The 15,198-nt window shown below is 37.7% G+C and overlaps 1 protein-coding gene across 1 annotated transcript in view; it reads left to right on the top strand.

The window, feature by feature from the left end:
• Window positions 1–13,673, top strand: part of LOC131585675 (cytosolic phospholipase A2 epsilon-like) — a 32,220-nt gene extending 18,547 nt beyond the window's left edge. Inside the window, exons 9-21 of the mRNA XM_058852036.1 lie at window positions 1,275–1,417; window positions 1,571–1,660; window positions 2,387–2,424; window positions 4,033–4,168; window positions 6,087–6,223; window positions 7,414–7,636; window positions 8,640–8,754; window positions 9,521–9,658; window positions 9,926–10,033; window positions 10,871–11,062; window positions 11,515–11,684; window positions 12,284–12,470; window positions 13,342–13,673. Coding sequence (XP_058708019.1) covers window positions 1,275–1,417; window positions 1,571–1,660; window positions 2,387–2,424; window positions 4,033–4,168; window positions 6,087–6,223; window positions 7,414–7,636; window positions 8,640–8,754; window positions 9,521–9,658; window positions 9,926–10,033; window positions 10,871–11,062; window positions 11,515–11,684; window positions 12,284–12,470; window positions 13,342–13,550 — 1,886 coding nt within the window. The 3' untranslated portion in view covers window positions 13,551–13,673. The remainder of the gene's footprint in view (window positions 1–1,274; window positions 1,418–1,570; window positions 1,661–2,386; window positions 2,425–4,032; window positions 4,169–6,086; window positions 6,224–7,413; window positions 7,637–8,639; window positions 8,755–9,520; window positions 9,659–9,925; window positions 10,034–10,870; window positions 11,063–11,514; window positions 11,685–12,283; window positions 12,471–13,341) is intronic.
• The last annotated feature ends 1,525 nt before the right edge of the window (window positions 13,674–15,198 follow it).

Here is a 15,198-nt window from a genome sequence, read left to right as displayed (position 1 = left end):
TGTTTGTGCACATTGCTCTATCTGTGTCACAATACTTAGTTTTGCCATGCCCCACCTTGCCAAAAGATTGTACCTGTCAAAATTCAAGTTTGTCAGGTGTTTTGTTATGAGGCAAATCTTAAACAGATGCAAAAATTGTCTCATATACTAGAATGAGAAACTTGGAAAAATGAGGTTAGTTCTCTTTGTTTATTGTTTGTTCAAAAGAAGTTTTTCTAACTAAGTGGGATCTTTTAAAATTATCTTATAACTAATATGTAGAAATCTTATCCCATGTGTTTGATCTGAACTTGAGTATGTACAAAGTTTGTGCATATTTAGGGTTCTGAAGGAGACTTCTTTTGGTTTCTTAATAAAAATAATAAACCTAAGTTTAAATGTAAAGTTGTATGAAAGGGGTCTTCACAAATTGCAGGAAAGCCTTCTGTTACCATAGAATCCCCAAATCAGTACTTTGTCTATAAAATATAGCTCTAACAAATACAGCAAGATTCTTCACTAGTTTTTAAGTTGATTTAAATGAACAGTAGCTTGTGTAATGCTGCTCCTGGAGCAAATCTCAAAAACTCATGACTCTGAATTCTGAGTTAATTTGTGAATGGAAAATTAACTTATGTGAAGAAAATGGTAGCAATGACTGAGTTGCATTATAGAAAGTTTCAGACTGAGATGTAACATGGTGAGGAAAGGTTAGTGACCTAAAATTATATGTCTCTTGGCCCTGATCTTGCAGGAGAACAGCATATGATTTCTCTGTAAACATAAAAGCTTTTCTGTACAAGAAACACAGCCTTTAGGTTGCTTCAGTTTTGGTGACATGAGGGCACATGCCAAGTAGTCTGATTGAGTTTTGGGTTTATAGAATTTTTTGACTGTTAGTCTTAATATTATAAAACATATACTATGAACTAGAACAGACTGACATCAAATAAGTGACTTTTATGCAACATGAATAATCCAAAATGCCTTTAAAATGACACACCTTTAAATCCCAATCTTGGTTTAATTTATTCATGGAAATCATCTAACAAATAGCAGCCTATAGTATTTTAAAAATTTATGAACTCTGTACATTGATTATTTATATAGCTTCACCAAGATATTTTAAATCAGTTTTCAGTCTGTTTTGGCCACCTGAAGTCTGTATAGTCATTGTGGTGTAAGAAAAATTCAACAAAAAGCATGCAGAATAGATACAGATTGGATTTTTTAATTAGTTATGTGTGTTTGCTTGTAATAGTTAAATTCTGCTTGTTCCTTGCCTCTCTGTTTAGATCCAGAGCTTACATTTACAGTGAAAGGATCCCATGAAGGAAGCCAGAAGATATTGCTGGACTCTGGCCCCAGCCTTCATATAATCATATTCCACTGCATCATAAATGACCAGACAAAACTAGATATCCTATTACCAGAAGAGGTAAGTTCTCCTTCTGTCTGTTATTATTAACCCAAATGAAATTAGAACAAGAAATTAATAGAACCAGTAAACTGAACTAGCCTTGCTGGAGCGGTTCTAGAGATGATAAAACTTTCATGTGTTTATACCCAATTGCTTTTTACACTTTTTCAGCTGGCTGATGGAAATGAAACAGAGAAATCTGGGGTCCTTTCTTTCCCCCTGAATTCACTCCCCCTGCAGAAGGAAATAATACTAGAAGAGGTGCGTGCTGTGAAACTTTTGAAATATGCATTTTAAAATGTGCTTAATGGTGTCCTGCTAGAAATAAAGTTACCAAGTATAAAAAACCACTGTATAAAACTGTACAGCTATTCATTAGAAATCTTAAAAAAAATTAAGCTTGCCATATTCACTTTTAAGGAAGAAGGTGTTAACAATAATTTTAATAATACAAAAGTTGTTGCAAACCTCTGTCCCACAGTTAGAATTAAGTGGTTTCAAGGAACAAAAAAAGTCTGTCAAATGCACATTCATTCAAAACCACCTTCTTTTTTTTTTTTCTAATATTAGGGTAATACTGGCTGAGAACTGAAAAAAGACCTATTCAGATTATGATCTCAGTTCAGATTTTAGTTTGTCTAAATATTGATATTTGGGGTACTTTTGTGTATTTTTTTTAAATTTTGTTTTAATAAGGTAACTTTTCTCATTTTTGTTGCCCCTTCTAAGTGTTCAGACTAGGAAGTGATGTAAACATGGAAGCTTGTGGCACTCTACCTACCCCAAACACACAGACTTATTACAGAATAGAAAATTTGATTCCAAGGTGGGGAGTGAGGCTTTGGTTAATTGTATAAAAAGAATGAACTTAGCCATATGGTTTATTATTTGAGAACCACCTCTTTTAGTCTGAACGTTGCCCGAGCTTGAAGGAAAGCAATGTTTTAAAATTTGGTAGTAATTAGCTTTACCTTTCTCATTTTCCAGGATAATTCATTTCACTTGTGCTTGACGGCTAGAAAATGGTAAGATAGCCCCTTTTTGTCCTGTCATCCAGGACTACTGTAAATTAATTATGTAGGCTTTTTCTGTGATAGGTGCAGAGATGAACACGTACTGCGTGAGTGCTGTGTGTGGTGCTCACGTGGTGCCTGAGGTAAGTGCAAGTCTGCTGCAGTTCCAGGATTGTGTGGCTCAGTATGAGTCTCATTTACTCATTCAGAGTAAATTAGTCTGCTCTCACACATGTGCTAGTCACTTGTGAATTTTATTTCCCTTTTATGCCAATAGTCAGATCTACACAATGACTGAAATAAACTCTATCAATCTTTAACTTTGCAAAATCACCAAAGCAAACCTAGGGTGGCCTGGCTTCTGCCCCATCTGCTTCACTGAGCAGGATGGGAGCTGAGACCTGACCAGCTGCACCTCTGCCAACCCACTTGCAGGAACAGAATTGCACCAGTGACAGGTAAAATTGAAGACAATTGAAGACAATGTCATTTTATGGTACAGCTGAAAACATCCTGTGGTTCACAGCACCCCCACTATGGGACACACAGAAGGAAATCAAGGTGGATTTTCACAGCGTGAGAGAATTCGTGTAAATGGAGAGCTACCTGTACAACCTCAGGCCGTAACAAAATATATTGACATGTAAATTTAACAGACACAGATATGGAAAGAAAGCAAGAAAAATGTTAATCTACTGCTAAAACAGTTGTTTGGTTTCTTGTAAGTTAAATCATTTGACCTTATTCTGTTTTTAAAATTACACTGTGTGATAAATCAAATTTGCTGGAGAACAGAAGTTAGTAGCATTAATCACTGAAACATTCATATTTATAAAATACTGGTGAAAATTATTTTCAGGACAGAGTTTGCAGCCACCAGAGGGTGATGTGACCCAGAAGATTTGGTCAATATCCAGTGTTCTCAGTAATAAGCATTTTTATGTTGCTGAAGGCATGTAACATTAGCTGCCATTTTATTTGGTTTGCACCTTTTTTTTTTTTGAATTTTCTTTTGCTCGTGCTTCACATTTCTCAAGGGACAAAATTCCATGGGAAAAAAAAAAAGATGGATATTCCTGTATATTTGCAGGATGAAGCTTGCAAATACTTATCTAGGAATATGCTCAGGACACAGGTGAAAGGCTGGATTTCCCAAAGCTGGGGGTTGAGGCGAGAGTGATGCTTGCTCTGCAGTTCAAACTTTATCACATAACTCATTAGAACCCTCACTTTAAAGGCTGTTAGTAGAATGTCAAAACCTGAGAACAAGTGATGATGTCATCACTTGAATTTTCCAGGATGTCACAGTGATAAACAGGAATGGATACAGAAAAAAATACTTCTGAAATTACTCCTTTTGGTGATCTTTCCCTGACTTGTGTGTCTTGTCTTTTTGTCCATGTTCATAAGAGATCTAAACCACCTTGGAAACTCTTCTTCATCCTCTCTGCTATTTCTTGCTGGCAGTAGAAATGCTTATTTTTCTTCTTTCCCATATCTACATGCAGACTTGGAAATAACTTGTTTTACAGATGAATTATGTTTTTGTTACCTGCCCTGCAGATCATGAAATCAGCTATAATTGATGTGGGCATTGATTTGTCCCATTGTCTATTCCAGCTCGGGAGACCTGGATGTGCGCTTGGGGTTCAGCCTGTGCGTGGAAGAGCAGGACTTCCTGCGGAAAAGGAAGAAATATGTTGCTGCTGCTCTGAAAAAGATTCTTAATTTGGAGGAGGATCTGAAAGAGCATGAGGCAAGCCAATTAAGTCTCTGGTAGCAACTGTTCTCAGGAGACCAGGGCCTGGCTCACAAATTCAAACAACAAATAAAATCACAGCTTAATTAGTCCTGCTGGTGTGGGCCAGGCCTAGGGCAAGGCATGGGCAAGAGCAGCAGTGGTCTGTTAACATAGCAGAATCGGGGAAGCAGGATAATGTCTTTATAGACCAAAAAACTTCTCAACAGCTCCTCAAACAGTCTCTTCCTGTTTATTCTGGGTATTGCTCACAGGTCTCAGGAGGAAAATTTATACTGGGCAGACATGGAACCCTGGGGGATGCTGCCTGCGAAACGGAGGGCCCTAACTCAGTGACAGAGACAAGGTGGTGGCCGCGGCACGTGTGGAAAGGGTTTTGAGAGGAAAAAAATTTCCCACAGACATCTGAATAAAAATTCTTGGAGTAGTTTCTGCAGCAAAATAGGCGTAATGTTGGGAAAAATGAGGGATAGAATAAAACCATCAATCTGGCAAGGAAGAGTGGCTCTTACAGCACCACTGAGTTGTAGCTAAAATAGCTGATCTTAAGTTTGGCTGTATCACTCTAGACCCTGTTCCTGCCTCTAACAGAATCATAAGTTTTGCAATTGCTGATGCCTAACTGGGTTGCTGACAATCAGAAAAGTACAAACATACCAACAATAAGAACACTCTAATTGACATTTAAAAAAAGAGTGCTGTGGAAAATATGATTCAAACATATTAGTTTGGGTTTCAGAGCAGAGAACAATATAGGAAACAAAGTTTTCAACGAAGCTGGAAAGGACATTTTTAACAATTTTTACACATCTGTCTGAGAATTTCCTTACATGTAGAAAACTGTTTTCTGAAAAGGTCTTATTACTCTGGCTCTCCTATTCATATGTTTAACTTGACAACTATGGGTAAATATGCCCTATACCTTATTAACTGACTAACATTTGATCTAAAAAAAATCATGAGAGTTTTAACTTAAAATAGGTTACTTAAAATGTAAATATAAGGATATAATTTTTGGAGTTTATTCTGACTTAAGATTATGAGATTTTCCTCATTACTATTACTATTATTATTATTATTATTATTATTATTATTAATTATTATTATTATTATTTTATAAAATTCCCTAGGTTTAAGAGCTTAAAGAGCTCTTAGGGTAGGAAGAACACCTATTCTCTGTTTTTTTTGTGCTTTCATTTTTTTTTATGGAGCAGGAGAATTATTTTCTTCATGCTCTATTCATTGACTTTAGAACACAGATTCCTTTATGAAATTCGAAGCTACTACTTGAAAGGTATAAATAGACATTTTCCATGGGGTGTGGAAGCATCCACACTCTGGATGCTAACGGAAGCAAAGGGTGTACTAGATCAGGAAAAGATAAGGAGAAGAATAGTCTGTCTCTTTAATTACACTTGGATCATGAAGGGGGAAACCCTATCAATGACTGTGCTTCAGGACATAGAGTAATTAATGGCCTGGGGCCAGGAAGGCTTTGGCTATTGTGTGGTCTGGCTGATTACAGGGTTCTGTGAGTTCCTTTGTGACACTGGTCATTGTTGGAGGCAGAATCACAGATCCCTAATCTGCTCCGGTGTGGTAAATCCTGTATTTTCTATGACAGCTTCTAATAATACACTTTGAGAAAAATTCCAGGGTGATGAGGTTGATTTCCAGTTGTATGTTAAGTAAACAGCTTCCCACCCCATCGGAGCGGGTGAGACACAAGCCTTCCTCCTTGCAGCAGTCAGGTGGTGGCAAACAGGCCGTCTGCAACAATCACATCCTTTTCATGCCAAGTAGCATCCCTGTTTGTACCAATGCCTGCAACTTGTTATCTGATTTCTGCACCAAGGGCTGCTTGTGTCTAATACATACACAGCTTTTGCTCCTTCTGCCTCGCTGTGTTGAACAGGTGCCAGTGGTGGCCATTACGACAACCGGGGGAGGAACGAGGTCGCTCACAGCGATGTACGGCAGCCTGCTGGGCCTCCAGAAACTCAACCTGTTAGACTGCATTTCCTACATCGGGGGTTTATCGGGTACCACATGGTGAGAATGACCCAAACAAGGTTTATGTGTTCTCTGCATATGTACACTGTGGACTCTGTACAACACCACTAGCTTACATGGCATTTAGCAAAGCAAAAGCATTTCTCTTCTCCCCACAATCTACTCTCTGTCCACCTGGAGCAAAGAAACAAAACATACTGAGTAAGAGATCAATCACCATGCTCATAAACTGCTTTTGTCACCACACTATCAGTCTATGCCTGATATCTTCATCTAAATGCTCTATTCCCTTTTCATATTTTATCAGTTATACCTTAGACTAAATGTAATGAATTTGTCTTTAGACTGGAAATTGAAGAAAGATGGGAAGAAGAATTTATCCCTGCCATTTGCTGGTTATTCTCACTTCCATTTTGGATTTACAGTGCATCTCCCTCTGGTAAAATATGTACTTGGGGCTAGAGGAATTAATATTGTCACAAAAGGCCAACAAATGATATCAAGTTACTGACCTTGGAGAGACTGTAGATATGGTGGCTTGTTGTGAAGTGCTCTCTTCTCCCAGTGGGCACAGAGCAGATGCTGTCACACTTAAAATAACTGAAGTATTTAATCAAGTAGGTTCTAGGTACCCCCACTCCTCTACACCTGTTTGGAAGTGGAGAAATTTTTTTCACTGAGTTGTGTGTCACTTTATGTAAGTCCAAACTTCGATGGTAGGTTTTTCTTTTAACTTCTCTGTATGTATGTGGAGATCTGAATGTACCTGTCTGTGTTATGATTTCAAGGAGACAAGTAAGAATGGTCACGCGAGAACATGCCCAAAACTGCCCAGTTCTCGCGCTGGCGCAAGCCATTGGCAGATACATGGGGACAAATGCAGGACTAGAGCAGAGTAGTAGTAGTAGTCTTCTCCCTAGAATAATCCCCAACTTCCAAGAAACAGATTTGATGAATACTTGTGGAACCTTTGAATTCAATAGCCTTAGGTCTTGGTTTCTTTTCTCCCTCGAATTTCATGATAATTTTTGAGCCCATTTTATCACATCCAAACCAGGAAAGCTTGGAGGTTTTGTTTGCTCCTGAAATGAGAGTGTTTTAAGTGTGTTTATTTTTAAGTTGTAAACCCCACAGAATTAAGAAACAGACAAACCCTTTGCACTTATATTTTCTGAAAGCAAACCACAGCCTTACTCCTCTTTCATTATTTTCTACTAACATTTCTTCAGGACCATGGCAAACTTATATGAAGATGCTAATTGGTCACAAAAATATCTGGAGGATGCAATCAAGGAAGCTCGCAAGCAAGTAACCAAATCCAAGATTTGCTGTTTTTCTTTGGATTGTCTGAAGTACTATTATAATGACCTGATGGAGAGGACTAAAGAAGGCCATAACACTTCCTTCATAGACCTTTGGGGTCTTGTCATTGAGTCCATGCTACATGATAAGGTATTACTCCTTTCTTCCACATAACTGCTGAGCTTCTATAGCTGCAGTGGAAAATAAAATAAATCCTGGGATGCCATTCAGTACTACTAATGCAAATAATTAGTTTAGTAGTTGATTAAATATTATATATTCAGATTCATTACTGAAACACTGCTCTAAAATTAAAGAGAGGTTGACCTTGAACTAAAGGAACCATGTCATACCAGTCAAAGATGTTCTTTCTCCTTAAAGAAGTACCCTGAGAAAAAAAAAAAATTTGAATTGTAAATAAATCATTTTGGACATAAAATATTCTGACTAGAAGAGGCACTTAAAAATTTGAAATAATTTGCTTCTCTAGTATAAATGAAGATATGCATTTATAAAGTGACCTAGATGTAGACTGCATATGGAGATGGTTCACATAGTGAGAAAGACCACTTTCTAAATATGATATTAAGTTTTAAGAAGTTTTGTTAATTTAAAAATAATGTACCTTAAGCAGTTTCCTTCTGGTTTAAGTTTATACAATGAAGTTTTAAATTGTCTTGTGCAATAGAATGTATTCTTGAATATATATCTATTATTTATATATATAATTTATAATAGATATATAATTTATTTATATTTTTATTATATTTATTATATTTATTTATTTATTTATTTATTTATATTTGCAAAATACCTCAAAATATGATAAATTATTTGCTAAGACCCAGCCAAGGAAAGAACTTCATCTTTTACTTAGCTGCATGATTTTTTTTCCTGTAACTGTTATTTTCTTGCTGAAACTACAATCTGCATATCTCAAAATCTAAGAACCCATGCAGAGTGTAGTTTCTTCTTATGGGATACTTGCAATGTTTGGAATATCCAGCGGTAGATATTTCAGAACAATCCAGTTACCTGGGAATGGAAAAGAGAATTTGGATAAGGCTGGATAGGGCTGATAATTCACATTATATTATTTGAAGTGCAAGTTGTTTTTTGCCTCATTCCATTAACCCTTTTTAATCAAAACCAGAAAGATGAGCACAGACTGTCAGACCAACGTCAGGCGGTGGATAACGGCCAGAACCCACTGCCCATCTATGTGGCCATCAACCTCAAGTCCAACTATAGTGCCCAGGCATTCAGAGGTAATGGTAATGATTTAGATTTCTTAACAAATTTATAATTTAAATGGTTTAAACTAAGAAGATATGGATATAATCAGCTTTATTAACAAAATGAAACCCTCAGTAAGTCATTAAATTTTTTGATAATAGTGACAAAAAAAAAAAAAATTAAAAAATCCAAACATGTTTAGTGTCTAAAATTTGAGTTCTATATTTTGCTAAAAGTAGAAGAATAGTTATACCACAGAAGATGTTACAGTTTATTCAGTCACAAAAACCTTGTAATGAAACAAATTCATATGATGGTTGCACATGGTCTTATTTTGAATAATTAAAGGAAAAACCTGAATTTTTGGGTCCAATGTCAGGAAAATCACTATTTCCTCTACCATTAATTTTCACAGTATTTGTTTAACATGAGCAGCTAAGTACATGACAGCAAATGAATGCTAAGTTCTCTGTCACTAGAGCCCTGAAGGAAACAAGTTATGCATGAGCAACACATACTTTGGGGTTAGATTAACTCTGTTAAGGGAATGCCTGTGGCTTCATTCAGACCAGGGCTTTTTTCTGGAGGTTGCTGTATCACAGCCTGGGACTGCCCTGCCACGGTGTGGAAGGACCCCATGGCATCAGTACTGCCGGCAATACAGATACAGCCTCTTCTGGTGGATGGCATGCCATGAACTAGCCAGTGTCTCTCTCACTGTTTGCTTCCTGGAACTCTTCTGTTTAGTATTATCTAACATGTTATTGATCTTTCATGGGCTGGCTGCTGTTGCCATAGAGTGGCTGGAGTTCACTCCCTATGAAGTTGGCCTGCTGAAATACGGAGCGTCTATTAGTGCAGAACATTTTGGAAGTCAATTCTTTATGGGAAGGATGGTGAAGAAGCTTTCAGAGACTCGGATCTGCTATATGCAAGGTGACTATTGCCTTGGGGAGAGGTGGTCTATTGGAGAGACAGCTGGTATGGGCAAGCAGGTGGTCTGTGGTGGACAGCACTAGAAAGACACCAGCAGACGGGTTGAGCAGGTGTGAGTTTACATTGCCAAGGACATACTCACGAAATGTGCCCACAAAGGCATCCATGCAGACAGAAAGGAAGTATCCAATGGGAAGAACTGAAGGTATGTATCAATTAAGATTCTTCTGAGGTCACTCAATCAATCAGCTTCTATTCCTCTTTCAGGCATGTGGAGTAGTATATTTTCCATAGATGTGATGTATGTCTGGAATTTGGCTGCTGATTCAGAAGATTTCTGGTGCAGATGGACCAGAGACAGAGTAAAAGATATTGGTGAGATTTTAATTTTTTTTGCACCACTGGTATATATTGCTTATATTCTGTGAAGATGTCCAATGCATAAAGAAATGCTGTCAAAGTCAGAGAGTAAAAGATGAGGAAAAAAAAGCAGAGATGTCAACTAAGAATTTTTTTTTCTGCCCGATTTATAACTAAATTGTGATTCTTTGAAAAAGCTTTGTAAAGGCTGTACCTTTTTTTGAAGCTTTTTGTACCTTTTTTCGAAGGTCATAACGACATAAAACCAGTATCTATCAGACCTGTAAAAGTTACGTTGTATCAAAAACGTATTTTAAGATTGTTAAATTAGGGTATGGTCCTCCTTGCCCAGTAGTAACATGGGTAGAAAAAATGGCTCTTGCAGAGGGCTGTTTTCTCCACTGAACTTCCCATGGAGAAGGCTTGTTCTTGCTATTAATTGCACAGGGAGTGTGCAATGTAGTGACGGGTCTCCTAACTTAGGTGATGCTGCTGCTGAGTGACACTGATATGCATTCTGAAGGTGTCCTATTGACAGGTCTCCTGTTTATTTTGGGACTTCTCTCTTCCCTCCACCACGTGCTGCAGTAGAGGTGGGCATCATTTGAGGAAGCCTAGAGTGGAAAGTAGTGCCTTCTGCCTGGCAGCCTGCTGCCTGCAAGTAGCTGATTATTTAATTCACTGTCCAATGCAGAATTTTATTTGTTGACATAGACCTTAAGGGCTTATAACTATGTTTGATTTCCCTTTGGAGTGGGGGATGATGATACCTGTCATTATTACTCACTCAATTTTTTAAAATATTGACAATTTCAGAAAACTATCTTAAAATTTCTTCTTTCCATCTTGCAGCAGAAGACCCCTTTCTGTCTGTGAATCCCTATGAAGTAGACACGTGTCTGTTCACTCCCTCGAGTGTCTTCTCCTCCACTCTGCGAGATGTCTTAACAGGACGTCCAACCATTGCACAGTATCCCAATTTTATCAGAGGCTTCCAGCTGCATAACAAGTACCTGGAGAGTGAAGGATTTTCTACCTGGAAAGGCACAGTAAACCAGGATGTTTTTCAGTAATATTCTAAGGAGGTTTAAGTTTTGGAATTCACTTGGGATTTCCAACAAACAGGAAGAGAGGAGACTGACTTCTGAAATGCCGCTTCTCCCTTTACAAATGGAGTACATGAAAGATGGATTTGAATAGCATTTCAGTTTTGGTGGGGAATGTTGAAAGGTGAAATTGCGTCTGTTTCTCTGGGGCTTGTGTTCCTGTGGGAAGAGTGAGCTCAGCCTAAGGCAGCAGGAGAGATCTCCCCTCTAGGGCTAAAGCAGACTGTGGTGCCCAGGAAGGGGGAAGGAAAAAGCAGTAACATGTCACTCCTGTAAATAAGTACAGCAAGAATGAGGGTAAAATTCTCTATTCTTTATTCTTTACCTTCCTTCAGAGGAGAAATCAATCTTGTGTTTTATTTGTTGTAATGAGAAACAATTATGTTTCAGACACAGTGATAGACTCCTTCCCAAATAAACTGATGGAAACAGCAGACAGCGAGCTCTCCCTGGTTGATACTGGCTTTTTCATTAATACCAGCTACCCACCACTTTTGAGATCAAAGAGGGAGGTCGATGTCATCCTGCATTTGAATTACAGTGGAGGGTCCCAAACACTGGTAAGAAAAGCCATGGTATCTGAGATCTTTTTCCTTCATGATCTTTTAGTCTCTAGTGCTCATCAGGCGAACCACATAATTCTTCATTACTGGAATGAGAATTATATTATCATTATTATCTAATTTATTATTTAGATCATTAGGTAATTGTTTTCTCAGTAACTAAGAAGGATATTAGATGATGATGGATGTAGGCACCTTAAAATCATCAAGGTCTTCACTGAAGTGAATCCAATAGTTTTTTTAAAATTGATGGATTATACTTTGGATTATATTCTGGATTATATTATAAAATGATGCAGTGTTCTGAAACTCTGATTTTGGTTATCCTTGTACTCAACAAATTACAAAGGCAATGGAAAATCCTGACAATATTTTAACAGACTACATGAGAAAACCTGTCTTGGCCTTCATATCTTATACCAATCTTAGGGAAACTAAGTGTGGTTATGATTGTTCCCATGTGAAATTTAACATCTTGCCAGAGAAAGATTCAAACCTTGGGATATTCCTGTTAGCTGCTGCAGTTTAACATATCCAGGTCCCTGGATCAGTTTTGATTGTAATAATTTTATATATATCTTTTTTCATTCCTCCAGCCTCTGGATCAGATTGCGAAATACTTCTCAGAGCAAGAAATTCCATTTCCCAAAATTGAGATAAGTGAGGAAGACAGGGAAAACTTAAAGGAGTGCTATGTGTTTGAAGAAGCTGACAGTCCACAAGCTCCAACAGTGCTTTTTTTCCCCCTAGTAAATGACACCTTCAAGAAATACAAAGCTCCTGGTGAGTAATTTGTGACAGCAAGTATAATAAAAAGTTGTTTTCCTAGTGAATCCTTTCCATTTCATATCTAGTGTCTGTCATCTCTGACCTTTCCAATGCCAGCATGGGTGTCATCACTGACAAAAATAACTGGTTGGTCTCAGTACATCTGGACTATATGAACTCCAGAATCTTTCTTAAAGCACTTGAGATGAATACAGGAACTTATTTCACAAGAACTATTAGAGATATTATGAATGCAAGAATTCCAGTACTTGTACACTATGAGGGGTGCATCCTCAACACAAGATGTTTTACTCTACAGACATGGACTTGTCATGCACTGCTGCTTGCAGACAAAGACAAGGAAAAACCTTCTTCTGGTTTTGGTGTGAAGCCCATTTGTTCAAGATTTTTTCACATATTTTAAAATAATCTCTCAGACTGACTTGAGTGGACAGAGATCTTTGGTTTTAATTGAATGATGTCCTCTGTCTGAGTGCAATAATTTCTCCTGAACTTTCAGTGAGGTGGCTATTGTTTTATCTAGTGCAAGAGTGTCTGGTTTCCTTTTTGCTTGTGCTTTCCTAGTTTGGGTAAAAAAGACTGTGTTCCCAGCAGTGGTCTAGCATTGCTGCTGATAATGTTATTCTAGCTTCAAGCTCTTTGAGTGATGTAAATATCAAATGATGTAAAATCATATTTGGACAGAGGCTTGATCCAGATGCTGAAGAATACAGTGCTACTAGCACAGTACTTTTACTTCCCTCTGGCAAATTTTATCTTTCCTTTCAAGTCTCCCTTTTTGACCTATAATTACGTGAATACTGATAGGAGCCACATACTGCAATAAAACCTTATTGGTGCATCTCTCTGTGGTTTGTCCCCTTAGGTGTGGAAAGGAGTCCTGAAGAGATGGCTGAAGGCAAAGTTGATGTCTCCACCATCCTCTCCCCATTTACAACAAGAGAGGTGTGTTTCAGTGAAGAGAATTTTGACAAACTGGTGAAACTGACTGATTACAATGTCCTGAACAACGAGAAGTTGATTATTCAGGCCTTGCGCTTGGCAGTGGCACGGAGGAAGCAGCGGAATTATTAGCCACCACACACTAGCTTCCATCTTTCATGTGATATTTCTTGGGTTGTCTATGGTTTGGTGAGGTCAAGATGTTTGATTCTTATCAGTGATATTTGCAGTGGAAATCACATCATCCTAAGGACATTCTGGACTCCACCCTATTTATTTAGCTCTTCAGACAGATTGGAATTTACCAGTGGTTTAATTCAAAAGAAACTTCAAAGCAGCAAATTCATTTTTAGTTTTGTTACCAAGTTACTTTACTAACTGTTATATATATTCAATATAAATTGTTATAATGTTATGGAAGATAATAATGAATTATGTGGCACATTAAAATTTGTATCAAAATAGTATTTATATGGTGTGTTTTCTGTGTGACAGAACAACTATCCCTTGAACTGCAATTTCTTTGGTAAATAACTAATCCATTATTCTGGTCTTGCTTATTTAATTATTGAAGGTTGTCATCTCTGATTTGATTGTCCACTATGAGATTTTTATTTAACTGGCTTCACAAGTTTTTGAAAATGAGTTTCTGAAGTTAGTATCAGTGTTGTTAAAATTTATACACTTTTCACCATCAATAAAAAATTACCCCTGATCATCTTTGCTTCAGGAGATCAAACATGTCCTCCCTCAGCTGCTGTTCCCAGAACTACTTCTATTCAGCCTAAGTAGTAGAGTGTTACCCAACTTTCCTTCAATTTTTTCTTGGATTTTCTGCTGACTGTCCTGTCTCACTCACCTTTACCTGCCTTTACTGTTCCTGAAGGATTACCTTGTGACTTCTCCCAGTGTTTCATAAGAAGTGGCTGCTAGCTGTTTGCAAAGAATAGGGCAATGCAAGAGACCCTTTTGGGATCCTTTCCAGATGCACCTTTCATACCTCTTCAACACTTACAGCAAATGATCTTTGCAGGGATTGTTCTGAGATACTGGTTTCTCATTATCAAAAATCCTACAGGTCTTCTAGGGAACAGTAATTGCCAAAGATTCCTCTCAAAACTCTCCAACAGGCAGATCACAAGCTCAGTCTTTCACAACATTGGCCTTGTACTGTGGAGCTGTGATTCATGAAGAGATTAGTCACAGGAGCTCAGAAAATGTTTTGGATTATCTTCCTTTCATTAATAAAAACTCCCACTGTTGCGAGGAAATTCAGACAGACACCAGGGCAGAGTTAGGGTTGAGATAGGATAGTCTTGACTTTCATCAGAAGTGACAATTTCTTTTGTATGGAATGGAGTTCTAGGTAATGGATGGTAGAAAAGGATTCTTTGATTTTTTTCCTAAAAAAATAACCTGCTGATGGGGCATCTAAGAGCAGTTTGGGTGGAGGAGGAGAAGGAGTGGGCAATGTTTTTCACTAATGAGCATGTTCATTGTGTTCATATACCCGAAACTCTCAAAAGAGCGTGGTGCTGTTTTCACGTTCAATATTGTACATTTAAATCTAGATTATTGTCCCTGCATGTGTGAGGCAGCTGTTATTGTGGTTCTGCTTCAATACACTAGAATAGCTAGTTCATTGGATGCTTTTGGGTCCTTTCTACAGATATCTTTGTCATGATTTCCTAGACCTTTTTGCTGGGAATGAAACAGAGTAGGATGGAAGATGTTTCAATCTGTTTTACATGGGAAACTTGCTCAAAAATAGGATGGAAAA

This window comes from Poecile atricapillus, chromosome 1, assembly GCF_030490865.1.
Source record: "Poecile atricapillus isolate bPoeAtr1 chromosome 1, bPoeAtr1.hap1, whole genome shotgun sequence".
NCBI lineage: Eukaryota > Metazoa > Chordata > Aves > Passeriformes > Paridae > Poecile > Poecile atricapillus.
Note: the sequence above shows the minus strand (reverse complement) of the source record. Positions and strands in the feature narration are given on the sequence as shown.